Source organism: Ursus arctos, unplaced genomic scaffold (assembly GCF_023065955.2).
Source record: "Ursus arctos isolate Adak ecotype North America unplaced genomic scaffold, UrsArc2.0 scaffold_16, whole genome shotgun sequence".
Classification (NCBI taxonomy): Eukaryota; Metazoa; Chordata; class Mammalia; order Carnivora; family Ursidae; genus Ursus; species Ursus arctos.
The window spans coordinates 41,523,133-41,537,931 of record NW_026622830.1 but is presented as its reverse complement, the minus strand read 5'-3'; the positions used below and the strand labels follow the sequence as shown (position 1 = coordinate 41,537,931).

Below are 14,799 nucleotides of genomic sequence, written 5' to 3'. Positions count from 1 at the left end.
TTTCATTCCTTCTAGTGAGATCAAGGAGAAAGTTCGTTGCTTTCAAGTTCTCCCTAACACACGCTGCTACCCTTTTTAATTAAGACAGAGGGCCTCGATTGCCTTTACAAGCCTTGTGATCCAGCTATAACTTAATAGCACTGTTTTATTTTTAGCACACCTATTTTTATAGTGTCATTCTATGTATGGCAAATGATACGGGTTCTCTACTTAGCACGATGGTTTGAAGTGTCTTTTTAAAATGAATGTACTTATTTTAAAAAAAAGTGACTGGATTTAAATAAGTAAATGGTAATTCAACTGATACACTAACATCGCCAAACCCCACTAGTTTAATGGTTAAACTACACAGAAACTGGAGAGTAATTAATGCCTTTCAGTGAAGTATTAAAAAGAAAAAAAGCCCTGGCTGATTCCCCTCAGAGCACGCTCTACAAATGAACAAATGAAACAACTGAACAACTTATGTGAAAATATGGCAAAATCCTTAAAAACAGGCAATTTAAATCCAGTTTCTTCTAGAAGATAATCTACTAAGCAGAATGGCACTGAGAGATCAGGAAAACATTCCAAGATCTAATTTTATCAGTTCTTTCCCTTTCTTGCGCCTTATAAATGGGGTGTATTAAGTTCCATAAATAGTGCTAAATCATTAAACTAAGACAACAGATTTCCTTTCTTTAAGAAAAGAACCAGTTATACTGTCAATTCTTTTCTTAGTAGCACTAAATAACTCAAGAACAAAAATAACTCCTTTTGTAAAAATGTACTGAATCTCTTCTATTTTCTCCTCACAGCGAGCCTTCAGAAAGCCGCCTCTCCTGTCGGCTGCCCGCCCTGAGCTCTGAGCTGTGCTGGCAGAGCTGTGACCTCTCAGCGCCCGAGGAAACAGAGGCTACAGTACCCTCGGAGTGAGGGCAGGTACAAGCTCCCTGCTCTGATTGTGATCAGAGCCTGTGGCACATCTACACTGACCCAATTAGGCAAGATTTATGAACCTCACACTGGACTTCAGACAGCAACTAACCATCAGCAGCTCACACCATTTGCCAATGCAGTTGCAAACTCACTAATCCCTAATAGCAATAAAAATCTTGTTGATCCGCAGGGACCTTTAGTTAAAACATGTGGTCTCCGTATCTGTGCACTGGCACACCCAGGTCTGACGAGCCAAAGCGGCCACCAAGGAGGCGTGCACAGCAGTAAAGCCAATGCCCCATCGCGGAGAGGAACGAATACACAAGCCGTATGCATGCACCTAGACTTTGCTAAGCGCTACAATACCAAAATGTATCAACAGGTTCCACCTGCTAGTTAATAAAAACAAATACCGGTAAGAGCCTAGTAACGAAGAGCAATTTAAATAGGTACAGTCCGTCACTGCCATTGTTTTTCTTCCTCTGACCTTCTGTAAGACACTGATTTCACAAGCACATAAAGATCCTGTATCCTCACATTACAGAGTAACTCGTGCAGCTACTAAACAGCCTCACGCAATCCAATGCTCTATTTTTTGACTAAGAATCTCTTCAAATCTGTTCATGCTCAGTAGAAACCAAGAGTTGCCCCCAAAGCAGGGTAAGAAAAGTTTGGAAACCTATACTTTTTTCTTTTTTTTTAAAGATACTATTTATTTATTTGAGAGAGACACACACACACAAAGCACAGGAAAAGAGAGACGGAGGGAGGAGAAGCAGAATCCCCGCTGAACGGGCAGCCCGACGCGGGACTCAATCCCAGGACCCTGGGATCATGACCTGAGCCAAAGGCATGATGCCCAACTGACTGAGCCACCCAGGTGCCCCTGGGAACCTATACTTTTAATAGTATATACTTCCACTTTGGTTTTCCGTAAACACGTTTTTTAACTTAAAAAAGTAACATTTTCGGGAATTAAAACATTCTTTGTAACCCACAAGTACTAATTCCTAAAGGGCTTCGTTAGGCTGTCTCAAACCTCGTGTACTTTGTTCTTTACTTCTTCATGCAAGTGTAAGTTTTTCAAAAATCACATTACCTATTCCCTAGTAAAAAGGTCCAATGTTTCTCAATAAAGGCGCAGATATCTTCTTTCCATCGGAAATAACCTTGCCGTCCACTTCCTTCCAGAGACAAGTTGTACATAGCTAGCATGACAACCTGGAACACAAACGCAACAAGGGCTGGGAGAAAAGCATGATTAGGGATGTTACCCTTTGGGGGAAACGTGCGTTGTTTTATAGTCTGAGTAGGAATGGTGGGGAACAGAGGGGAAAAAGAAATAGTCTCATAGAGAATTTTATTTCGTGTTTTACTTTCATTAGGTGAGCAGCACTAAGCCACTTAAGTATGTGCAGTTGTTCCTTACAGGCTGCGTATGCAGGGCTGCGGTGCGGCTGAACTGATCACGATTAACAACTGCCGTCCAAAGCAAGCAAGCAACCTACCTGTGTCCCCCCATCTCTCCATCTTACACAATGCGGCACTAGACAAGAGGCTGTGAGGCCTCCAGGTACCTGCAGAGCCCACATTTTCTGACTGATGGGGCTGACTTTTATTAAATATTTTGAAAGTCACTTCTGCCTATATATTTTTCTAAGCTCTTTACAGAGCAGAAACAAAAGACTCGTGGAATTTCAAAGCTGAAAATAATGTTAGTCACCATCTACTCAGTGTTTAGCCATTTTCATATGTGGAAACCTTTCTTCGGATGACATTAGCACTAGGGCCCCGGAGCCGAGAGGCCTGTCTGCTCGGCCCACTCTCAGAGGCTCCAAGACACCCCCAGAGTGCCATGTGAAAACTCCCCTCATCTGGTCCAGTCTTGCTCCTTCACAGGTAATGCATTCGGTGGCCCCAAACTGGGAAGTGTTTTCCAGAAATACAAGTAACACATGTTCGCTGTAAAAGATTTCAATAATAGAAGAGCAAAGAAGGAGGTATAAATCACTCTAAATCTACCATCAGAAACAATCACATCTGACACGCTCAATCACTATGCTTTCAGGCATGTCTTCTTACATCTATATGCAATTTTGAATTACGTAATTTCATGTAAATAGACAAAACGATACCAGCTATTCAATACTGTTTTCAACCTAAATGAAACAATGATGGATTAGGGGCCACTGAAACTGAAAAGGGGACAGAGAATCCAAGAAAAGAATCTAACTTGATTCTTCTTTCTAGAAAGTGCATCCTGAAAGTATAAGGGGGATAGTAAACTGCATTTCAGGCTCCCAGCACCTGTGCTCATAGCTTGAGACCCCCTCAACGGTCCACAGGAAAATCTCTGACTCCAAGGGCCTGGTAATGCTGACACTTCTAGTAATGCTGACACTTCATTAACCGAGTTCCCCCCTCCTTAGACTCATGAAACCTGCAGCTTAACCACCAAACAATTAACCCCATCAACCGAGTTTTCAGGTTCTTCCATGCGTTTTTTAAACAGGTCCACATCAGTCAACAAACATCTTCCTTAATACAGTTACTGTCTATGGGGACTTACTATTTAATGGATATGGAATTTCAGCTTGGGAAGATAAAAATATTCTGGAGATGGATAGCGGTGATGGTTGCAAAACAATGTGAATGTACCTAAGGCCATTCATTGAATTTTATGCTTAAAAATAGATAAAATGGTAAACTTTCATGTTATATATATTTTACCACAATTTTAAAAAGTTATCGTTCAAGAAATGCTTTGAGCAGAGACTGAAATGAGTTCCTTCTGCCTGCTCCCGGACCCCTCAGACACATTTATTCACTGTTCATCTCAGTGGTAGAGACATTGTCTGCTACTTTATTTCTGCTATTTTTTTTTTTTTTGGTATGTGTGAAATATTTCATGACTTTAAAAAGTTAAAACTCATATATTTACTTGAAAATAACTTTTTAAAAAATCACTTAATATTTATTGTGCAAACCACAAACTCAACATATGAAGGACATGGTTTTCCTCCTCTCCTGGAATCTGTAATCTTCAAAAAAGGAATCCCAGGTCGGTCTTCTGCTCTCCTACTACCAGCCCAAGCTCATCAGTAACAGTGTGTACCCAGGGCTGAGCTCACAGCTGAGCTCAGGGCTGGCAGAGCCACAGAAGGCATTTCACAAGTACCTGCTGGAAAACACCCAGGAGAATAATGAGTACAGATCACGGTACATTCTTTACCTGCCACGGAAGAATAAGTGTCCAGGATGAGAATGTAACAAGTACCCTAGCCTTCCCAAACACATGATAAAGTTTCTCCTGCATTTCCAACTATTGTTCACAAATCCCCGAGGAGGAGAGGACACAAAAAAGGGCATGGAAGAAAGATCAGGAGACCAGACTTCTTTACTAATGGTATTTTGTGATCAAACATTTCTACTTATTACTTTGATAAATTAACAAAGTTAAAGCTTTAAAAAGATAGAAAACCAATATTCTAATATCCTATTGGTGACATCAATAAAATCTATCCAAAACCACATGATTCTCTTTCAGCTCTTTCTTGAGAGTCTAGGTTTATAGGTGCAACTAGAAATACTGGTCAGTAGTTTACCAAGACCAGATCTACCAAGTGTCTGACCGACTACTTTATACCAGGGTATTATCTCCCATCAATCCATCTTCTGGCAGTGAAAACACAATTTTCAAGTAATGTTAGTCTCATTAAATGTGCAAACTGAACCAATATTATATCTTCTAAGCAATATAACCAAAAGCCACTTGTTCTTTTCAAAAGAACCTCCACAGAAAACTAGTGTTCTTGCAAATTAACTATACATATTTGCTATTTTTCCACGTTACAGCTTTTTGAGAAGCTACCTGCAGATCAAATGCAAATCTGCCGCGGGTATATGCATCAGAATAATCTATTAATATTAATCTGACCTTGCCTAGACACAATATCCCATGTACACGTTGAGAAAAACATCACAATTCTATTTATGAGGTTATATCCTCAGTACAAACTTCCCTTCATTTTCAGCCAAGTCAAAAAAGGCTCCCTAAATTCACCCCTGACAGATTTCATAAGTATATCTCCTAGAGAAGCACTGATAATGAAGATAACAGTCTAAGCTGCTAAAGCAATCACAGTTTTATAAGGAATACCTTAAGTGGCTAAGGGCATTTCATCTAAACTCATTACCCTGTTAATTTCCTTCATAGCAAAAAAAAGTGCTATTGGTAATTAACTTCTTCATTCGTCTGCTTATTATCCAAAATAAATGCCTAGCATGCCAGCTACCCAGCTGTCTCACTCAGCACAGCAGTCTCCAGGCCAACAACAGCACCGGGGTTGTCCTAGGCACTCAGTATGTATACTCCGTTCGTTTTTAGAACTTACTGTTAACATTGGTACCCTGTTACAGACCTATTAACATAAGAACAAAACCAGAAAAATTAATGCAAGTTGGAGATCAGGAAAAAGCTATTGTTCAGGCTATCGCTGGCTTGGATTAAGGTGCTGGTACTAGAGATGGTTAAAAGGTGCCCGCCCATAGGTATTTATCGAACAAAAAATATTCAAGCACGTCTGTGTTCAAATACAGAAAAGCTGGATTTACGTTGGTTTCTGCAATGAGCCACATTATACCTTCTAACTATTTCTAGTGTGGCCATCTTCACATTTTTTTAAATGGTTTTATTGTCCTAAACATGACTGCCAGAAAAATTTGAACCTCACTTTCAACTCCATTAATATCAGAGTTTGGTATTATACATAAAGGCCATTCTCTGTGTGTCTGAGGTTTTCGAGACTCTCAAACCTGATTCACTGAGTTAGCACTGAGTATTTTTACAAAGAACTCTTTTCTCCATATATTTGGAATATGATTTTCATCGTGAAAGTAAAGTGACCCGCAAAACAGCTCAAAAGCCTAGAAGTAAGCTCCTCATTCTCTGAATTTAAATTCCAGTAAATTCTCTGGGGGATGGACCTCATGAATTCGAGGGGGAGAGCTTTTTACTCACTTGCTGCCACGTGAGCTTCAGCCTTTCATACTGCTCCTTGCCATCTTCTGAGCAGTCGCAACAAGTGAACCTAAAAAAATTATCACCCTTAAGGTAACTGAGCTGTTCCCTCAGCTGACCTAGGAGAAAAACAAAAAGGCACATCATAGGTTTATCTACAGCAGTGCTTTATCAGTTATCAACCAGATTTTCCACGCTTCCCAGGTTTTTCCTCTTTTTCAGCAACCCATGACAGCAGGATGGGAATAGGGAAGGTAGAAGAAAAGATTTTTATTTTTCTAACATGGTGTATGCCCGCTGAGATCTGTGGTTCCCTAACTTTTAGGAGAAAGATACTAGAAAAGTAAGTTTGTATTGCTGTCATTGCATTTCCCAACTGCTGACATTGCTGACTCCTATGGGTCTCTTTATACATTCTTTCAAGAAATATCTGAGTTTCCACTACATGCCAGGAACTGGCACAGGAACCAGAATGCAGTTCCCAAGACAGAGTCTGCTCTCGGCATTTTATAAATTTTGAGGGCCACAGATGAGGAAATAGTCATCACAACAGCACAGTGGTTCTCCATCCTCACAATGCATCAGAACTACCCGGGAGTGGTTTTGGTTTTTTTAGAATATGCCTGGGCCTATCCCACACAGGATGAATCAATCTCTGAAATGGGGTCTGGGTCTCTGCCTTTTTTAACGTTCCCCAGGTGATGCTGATGCTCTGGGAGGCAGGACAACTACCAGAACGGAATTCGGTGTATGCCACAGGGCAATGTGAGGACACAGAGAAGGGAGGCCCAACCCATATTAGGAAGATGGGAGAGCTAGAAAAAGTAGGGTCTGTGCGGAGCCTCAAGGATGACTAGAATTCGACAGCTGAAGAGGGGTGCCTGTGTGTTTGGCGGGGAGGCCATGGGGGCTAGAGAGATGCATATTCTGAGAGGAAATTAAAATGTGCAAAGACCTTGGGATAAGAAAGACTTGTTTGTGGAGAATTAAAAGCTCACCCTAACTGCAAAGTTCTGGTTCTGTGGGAACGAGACACTGAAGAGAGCAGCTCAAGTTAGCAGGGACCCTATCGTGAAAAACAGTTTAAAATGTATCCTGAGAGGACAAGGGGAATGCCACTGAGATTTTCGGGAAGGTGCGTGAATCAATAAGCAGAAACTGCTCAGAAGAAAACACTAGCTAATGCATAGAAAGTTCTAGATTGTTTCCTATGAAAACGTTTGTTATTAACTATTATTCTGAATGGTTAAATCCATCTTAAACATATTTCCACACACCAAAAAATGACCCATTTCATATGTATACAAACACACACACACACGCACGCACAGAAATTTCTCTGACCTAGTTACAAACTCTATTACACAAAGAATTCCTTCGGTACATATGTCTTTACTAGTCTCTGCCTAATGGGAAAATCCTGTTTTGGTAAGACTCATGATGGCTGGCAAAGCATGCTCCTTGAGAGCCAGGAAGCTGGCAGATGCAAAGATTAAGTTGCAAGAGTGAGGTATCAGGAGAGCATGTGTGTGTATCTCTTGCCAGCACATCTAGGAGGCCAGCAAGTGGAAAACAAGAATGGTCCCAGAAAAAGAGCACAAAATACTTTAAATCTGCTAATTCTGACTTATTTCAGCATACAGTTTCCCATGGGAGTTAAGCATTACCAGAGTAACCTGAACTTTAATTCTATACGGGGCCTATTATTTGGCCCCAAATCCATAACATGATCTTGTTAGAACAATGTGGCTAATTCTTTAAATAACACAGAATTTCCAATTTTCTGATTTTTATTGGGTTGCCATCAAGAACGTTAATTTAACAATGTGAGAGGTTGACAGTAATTTTTATTGATACAAATGTCTATGATTTATATAAATCTGTCATTAACCAACTAAACTAATAATAAATATAATAATTATCTTTTTATTTAGGTCCATTTTACATTCATGTTTTGTTCACAGGTCAGAAAAACAAACCTTCACATGGGAATTGACAAATCAAAGGAATTGAGAAGCTCCTTACTGGCCGGTATCCATTTCTGGCACTTGTCACAGAAGTAGGACAGCTGCTCCTCCATCCACGACACATCTCCTTCATCACTGTTGAGGGAATCCCCACTCTGATCATGAGATAAGTCCACTGATGCCTGGTCCTCCGATTCCACGATCAGGAGAGTCTCTCCCTCCACCTCCCCCTCCTCCAGGCCTTCTGAGGTAGATGTTCTCGTGGCTTCATCATCGTGCCGGCTTATCAAACTACTCAGGTGGATGTTACTATCCATCCCTTCCTCTCACAGGTTCCAAAGTGCTTTTCACTAACGATCCTAAGCTCTGGACACCAAGCTTACGGGGGCTTCTACGAGGACCACACGGACAGACAGAAATTCTTCAGAAGAGTGTCTGCCTGCTTCTTGACTCAGAAGGGACTTCTAAAACAATAATTTAGAACAGATGATCCACTGTCCTTTTCTATGGTCAAGCTTGAAAGGACAGTGACCAAAAAAAGGCTGAAGACCTTACTAAGCTATTCTCCATCCACACTTGCACACCCACACTTGACACTGTCCCATCAATATTTGACATTCATTTCGAGTCATGTTTTTTGAGATCCTTTTGCCAATAACATCTTCTCTCTTTCTGCTTCAAGTTGCTCAGTCAAAATAATCTGTTCTCCCAAAAGACGAATGTTTTCTTTTTTCCGATTTTGTCTCTCAATGTCTCTGATCACTCCATCATGAAGCCTCTAAAAACGTAAGAAACAGATTTCAGTAACACCTTGTACAGGGGGTTCCCATCCTCGTGCCATTCAATCCGAATAACAGTGCTACTAAAATACACTGAAAACTTTCAGACTCCAAACACCCAATTTCTCTTTCACCTTTCTGTATAAATGTAAAACGTGACGAACCATCAGATTAATTTGGTAGTGTGCTCCACCAGTGCTATTACTAAATGACTTCTTACCGTATCTTAAGAAATTCCTAAACATTCAGTATAGAAACTTAATGGGAAATAACATGAATTTAAAACGAAAAGACGCTCCTGTGTTGAACTTTAAAAGTTTAATGGATACTCAATGCTTTGAAAGATTCGGTGAGATTTACTATAGTAACTCTATGAACTACTTTCCTGTTAGCAATTATCCTCACTGAATAATCAACACCAAAGAAAGAAAAAAAAAAGTTACTGAAATTTAAATAATCAAGATGCAAAAAAGGAAAGAACTTCGCTTTTCCTAGAGTGTAAAGAGAAGAAGTAAAAATTATACAGAATTACTAACCAATTACATAACTGAGAGAGACAGGAAAAATACAATTCTACTACCAGAGAAAAAAATAAAGGCCCATCAGTGGTAGTTACTTTGATAAGCACTAAAGACAGGTAGAAAATTCCAGAATATGGACCTGGCACCTAAGGTGAGACTTTTTAAAGCAAAAATCCAGTCATTACTAACAACCGCCATTTTATAGTTTTTAGGTCACAAAATAAATTTTTTTTTTTAAACAGAGGCCTTGTGAGGTAGAATTAACGGGGGTGGGGCCCAGGGCCTGGGGTTTTTTTGGTTGTTGTTTTTTTTTTTAAATTATCAGGTCTATTTTGAAAACTCACAAAGTACCTACTTGCTAAACCTCCTCCAAGCCTAGCGTTTCATTCGCTCTTACAGAGGATTTGGGAATTTAAGACTCCTGGAACAGACAATACAACTGAAAACCAGCTTTTTGGAACACTGCTCCTTGGCCAGATCTCCGGAGACATTTGACTCCTCCCTCTCCAGCTCTTTGGTCCTGTGCTCCTTACACCACGACACACCCACCCATGTGCCCACCCCGTCCCCCAAAGCACACACCATCGCCTGGGATCATTCTTTCCCCACAAGCCTCTGAGATCCCACCCTTCCTTTCTCAGACTTCAGCATACGGCTTGGGAGTTTGCTCTCCTGCCACCATCTGCTATCCTCCTCCAGGTTTCAATATATGCTGATTGCCTGTGACTTCCACTTAACTACCTTACTAACCACCAAGATCTCTTCACCATTCCTCAAGTGGCACTACTCGTTTTGCTGTGTTCCTGTAAGGATGAATGTCAGTGCCTGGTATGTGGTAGACAGTCAAAAAATGACAGAAAACTACAGTTTTTATTTCTTGCTTCGTTGAACCTTCCAACATACCCACCATGCCAATCATTTGTTTTCCTCCTTCCCAGGCTAGAAAGAAAGTCCACGGTGAATGACTGGTTGTAAAATAAACAGAGGCTATTCTGGTCAATCTTTTCTTCACCTAACTTCCAAATATCTAAATCTTTCTGCAGTGATACTCAACCCAGTCTGCATGTTAGAATTCCCTGGGTAGCTTTTAGAACATACCTAAGCCGGATCCCCATCTCTAAGAGATTCTGATTTAAGAGGTCTGGAGTAGGTTATATTGTAAAAACTTCCCAGGAACATGAGATGTGTAGCTAGTTACAGAACCAAGTTCTCACCCACCCTACCCAATACTCTTTGAAAATCCCTGCCTTCACTGACCTCAGAGCTAAATGGGACACACCATCCCTACTCCATCTCAAATTTCTTTTGATCACCCTCATTTTCTTTCACTTCTTAGAAGAGGAACTCTCCTGCCCCTGTTCCAAAAACTACCCTCCTCAGAAGCCATACTTTATTCCCAAATCTCTAACCTCTTTCATGCCCTGGCATGATTCATCCCAATACCCCCTCCCCCAAATTCTTACACCTTTCTCTGATTGCCACAGACTGTGAAAAACGAGGACAAAGACCTCATCTGTTTCATCTCTGTATACCAAGCACACTGCTCAGCCCAATGCAAGATAAGACCGTTTACTAGTTCATCCAGTTCATTACCTCCACCCTCGACAAACTAGGCTCAACCCTAACACACGCGCTGACCTAGTTGCCTCTCACACTCAACGTTCAGCACCACTGTGAATCACATAAGACTCCAGAACGCCTATCCTTCCTTTTTTGTTTCCCAACGTGCCTAGTGTGGTGCCTGACACACACGGATCGGTCATTAAACATGTGCCAACTAGAGTAAAGAAAACAGGCACTGAGAGGCACAGAATGGACGGCCGGTTTACCCATCAGTAAGTCACGGTTACTTCCAGAAATACAAGTACTGAAAAAAAGAAAATATGGAGGCCGGTATCTCTAGTTCCCAGAATCTGGTTTCCATAGCAAACTGCTCCTTAAAAGACACACACACACACACAAGCAAAAAAAAAAAAAAAAAAAGCATCCACCAAATTACCTTGGCCAAAGGCACGGAAAGTGGATGCAGGGAAGCCTCCTTAATTCTGGGATAAAATCTCGCTAGCACTGAAACACATTAGAATTGAGCCTCAACCTTGGGCCTGGGGTTGGGGAGAGGCCGACAACTTGCCGAGTGCACCCCACGCAAATCCCTTCCCCGCCTCGACTTTGCAGCGGCCCAGGTGAAACGCTGAAAGTCCGTGTCACCGCACGCTGGCGGTGACTTCGTAACGGGACCGCCGACCACGCCGCAGGCGAGGCTTAGCAAGAGCCAGGCGGCTGCGGCGCCGAGGGCCGAGGCTCCCAGGCGCCGGCCAGGACCGGGTCGGCCGGGGCCTCCCGGTGCACGCGGCCGCGGGGACTGCGGCGCCCAGGACCCGGCGGGCGGCGGCCAGGCCGCAGTCGCGAGAGCGCGGGAGAGCTGGGTCGCGCCGCGGCGGAGCCCACGAAGGAGGGAAAGACGAGGCGCAGCGTAGAAACACGCGGAGAGATACCGGAGGGCCCGAGGTCGCTGTCGCCGCGGCCACCGCGCGGGCCCCGGAAGAGGCGATCACGTGACACCGACCTGCCGGTCTTGCCGCTGCTTTAGATGCACGCCGGCCACGGTGGCCGCCGTCAGCACCACCGAGAGGCCCAGCACCGCCTTCGAGCTCCTCGACATCCCCGCGCCGGCCACTGCGGCCTCCTCCCACCCGCCCGGGGCCCGGGGCCGTAGCCGAGCGGTTCTCCGCTCGTGCGGGTCAGGCTCGACCGCTCGAGCGCAGAGCCCAGGCCTCCGGGTGCACCGCCCGCCGCGCCAGGCGCGAGCAGTCGAGAGCCGAGCGGCGTCTCTGCTCCGCGGAAAACGTCGCTGCGGTTACTGTCCTGGGACAGGAGCGCCTCTTTCCCTCCTGCCGACCCTGGCGCGCGCGCGCGCGCGCGCGCGCACACACACACACACACACACACACACACACACACACACACACACACACACACACACACACACACACACACACACACACACACACACACACACACACCTGTCCCCTCTGAGCGCGATGGTGACCCGGGTCCTTTGCTCCATACCACCTTCACCAAACGCAGCCTCATTGCCCCTGTGGAGGGGCAGGTGCCACCAGAAGATGGAGTTCTTGCTTGAAGATTCATAATTAAATGTTGCAGACACTGTCACCTGTTTTCATCTTGATGCTGTGTGCCGGCTGGTCAGGCTCTGATTTTTCTTAGAACCGAAAGCCTTCTAGTTAAAGAGCATGCTAACTGAGCAGCGACGCCTCGTTGCCTCCAGAGAGGAAAACCCCTGGTCAACTTGTTTCCCGTGTAGTCTTTAAGAGATCACCTTTATATCTTTGGAACCTCAGTTCTCACACCAATAAGACAGGATTCCTGATTCCCACATAACTAGGAAAATGAATGCATGAATGATAGAATGGGTCAGGCGTTGTGCAAGGCATCATTTTCACTTTTCCTTATGGTAGAAAGAAGTTTGGTTTTCCAGAAACTGTAAAGTATCTGATAGAGCACACAATGAAGAGTATTCCTGTTACGTCATTCTTTCCCACTGGAATTCACGGGGAGCAAGCGTCTTCCTGTGGAAACAGCTATGGATAATGTTGATCAGGGCCAGGTCTTGATGAGCAACACCCAAGGCTTCTCCATCATTCATTTCCGTAGTGCTTTGATCTTCCAGTTTCTGTTATTTAAGTGTAAATGGCATGCAGTGATTATTGTTCTTAAGAAATGTAATAAAATAAAAAATTTAAATACTCTTCAAATCGCATTTTGTCCACAGTATTTTTCTCAGTCATTGGAGGATGTACCATTGAATTGGAAAACTGGGTTCCACCCTCAATAGATCTTGGAGTTAGAAGAACTTTAATTCAAGATATATTTGTATTCTTTTCTAATAGAAAAAAAAAACTATATCAGACTGCTTTTTACTTGTGGCGGAGTCCAGATATTTTTCTCTGTGAGTCAGTGAGCCTTCAGCAGAGCTACATGGCCTTAGAATTTGTCAGAGTTAGATGGCCTTTTATTCTATTGTGACTGATTTTCCAATTTGTCTTCTTTAAATGTAGTTTCTTCTACTTTTAAAAATCCTTTATGTGTTAACAGTGTCCAATAAAAAAGTGGATTATCTGTTTAAATATTTATGACCCTCGGCAGGGTATTTTGTGTGATTACTGTCACATAAATGACTGAAATGTGAGAGAATGACTGCAGACTCCTATATCCAATAATCACACACACAAAAAAAGACAGGGAGACAGTTGACAAGTAGCAGTTGTTATGGACTGCATGTTTGTGTCCCCTCCTAAAACTCTTATGTTGAAAGCCTAACCCCCTAGTGGGGTGGTATAGGAGATGGGGCCTTTGGGAGGTAGTTAGGTTTAGATAAGGTCATGAAGGTAGAGTCCCCAGGATGGGTTAGTGTCCTTATAAGAAGAACAAGAGACTAGAGCTTGATCTCCACCATGTGAGCACATAGCAAGAAGATGGCCGTCTGCAAACCAGGAAGGGCCCTCATTGGAGCCCAACCAGGCTGGCACCCTGATCTCAGACTTCCCAGGCTCCACAACTGACAAATCTCTGTTGTCTAAGCCATAGTCTTTGGTATTTTTGTTATAGCAGCCCAAGCTAAGACAGCAATGAGCTGTTCCCCAAAGTTAAGTATGGGTGTGGATTCTTGCTCCAGAGTATCACCTAATATAGAAGATTCAAGACCAGTTCTCTGTCAGAATCTGCCAGTAACTCTCCTCCAGGAGCCAGGTGCTGATTGGTCTTCAATTCCTCACTCTCTTTTTCTCAATGGTAAATCATCACTTATGCCAACTAAATGGAAAAGTCCTGCTTAACCATTGGAGAATCTTGGTAAGAGGTGCTCCTGAAATAATCACAGAGGTAAGTAGAGGCAGAGCTCCTACTACAAGGTAGAAGGCATAAAATTGAGACCCACCCACCTACAGGGAGGGTTAAAGAGACCACTTCATAATGTTGGCACTTAGCACATTAATGTGCTGCGTGCATTTCAAAGCTGTTCATCCCTTTACCAGCATCTCTCTATTTCCTCCACCCCCTGCTCCGACTATTCTACTCTCTGCTTCTATGACTTTGACTTTTTTAGGTTCCACATATAAGTGAGAGCATACAGTATTGTCTTTCTGTGTCTGGCTTATTTCACTTAGCATGATACCCTCCAAGTTCATCCATATTGTTGCCAATGGATCTCCTTTCTTTTTCATGGCAGAATAATATTCGTGTGTGTGTGTGTGTGTGTGTGTGTGTGTGTGTGACATATTCTTTGTCCATTCATCTGTCAGGGGACGCTTACAGTGTTTCCATATCTTGGCTATTTTGAGTAATGCTGCAACTAACATGGGACTATAGATAACTCCTCAAAATCCTGATTTTATTTCCTTTGGATGCATACCCAGAAGTGCAATTGCTGAATCACATGGTAGTTCTATTTTTAATTTCTTAAGGAATCTGCATACTGTTTTTCGTAGTGGCTGCACCAATTTATATTCCTACCAACAGTGTACAAGGCTGTACCAATTTATATTCCTACCTCCTTTACTCCACATCCTCACCAA

At 42.9% G+C, this 14,799-nt stretch overlaps 2 protein-coding genes across 2 annotated transcripts in view; both read right to left on the bottom strand.

Moving 5' to 3' along the window:
* Positions 1-8,222, bottom strand: part of KAT14 (lysine acetyltransferase 14) — a 32,670-nt gene extending 24,448 nt beyond the window's left edge. The window contains exons 1-3 of the mRNA XM_026502989.4: positions 7,964-8,222; positions 5,939-6,057; positions 2,018-2,139 (exon numbers count right to left, since the gene is read on the bottom strand). Of these exons, the coding sequence (XP_026358774.1) occupies positions 2,018-2,139; positions 5,939-6,057; positions 7,964-8,222 (500 nt within the window). The remainder of the gene's footprint in view (positions 1-2,017; positions 2,140-5,938; positions 6,058-7,963) is intronic.
* Positions 7,711-11,983, bottom strand: LOC113258317 (protein PET117 homolog, mitochondrial). The gene is made up of 2 exons (XM_026502990.4): positions 11,772-11,983; positions 7,711-8,683 (listed from the first exon to the last, which is right to left on the bottom strand). The coding sequence occupies exons 1-2, from the start codon at positions 11,865-11,867 to the stop codon at positions 8,534-8,536; spliced, it is 246 nt and encodes an 81-aa protein (XP_026358775.1). The 5' UTR covers positions 11,868-11,983; the 3' UTR covers positions 7,711-8,533.
* Positions 11,984-14,799: the final 2,816 nt, after the last annotated feature.

Bases quoted from the DNA above. Each gene is read 5' to 3' on its own strand.
- LOC113258317 (XM_026502990.4), bottom strand. From the start codon at position 11,867: ATGTCGAGGAGCTCGAAGGCGGTGCTGGGCCTCTCGGTGGTGCTGACG. The intron at 8,684-11,771 runs GTCGGTGTCACG...TTACGTTTTTAG, and splicing joins AGCAGCGGCAAGACCGGCAG to AGGCTTCATGATGGAGTGAT.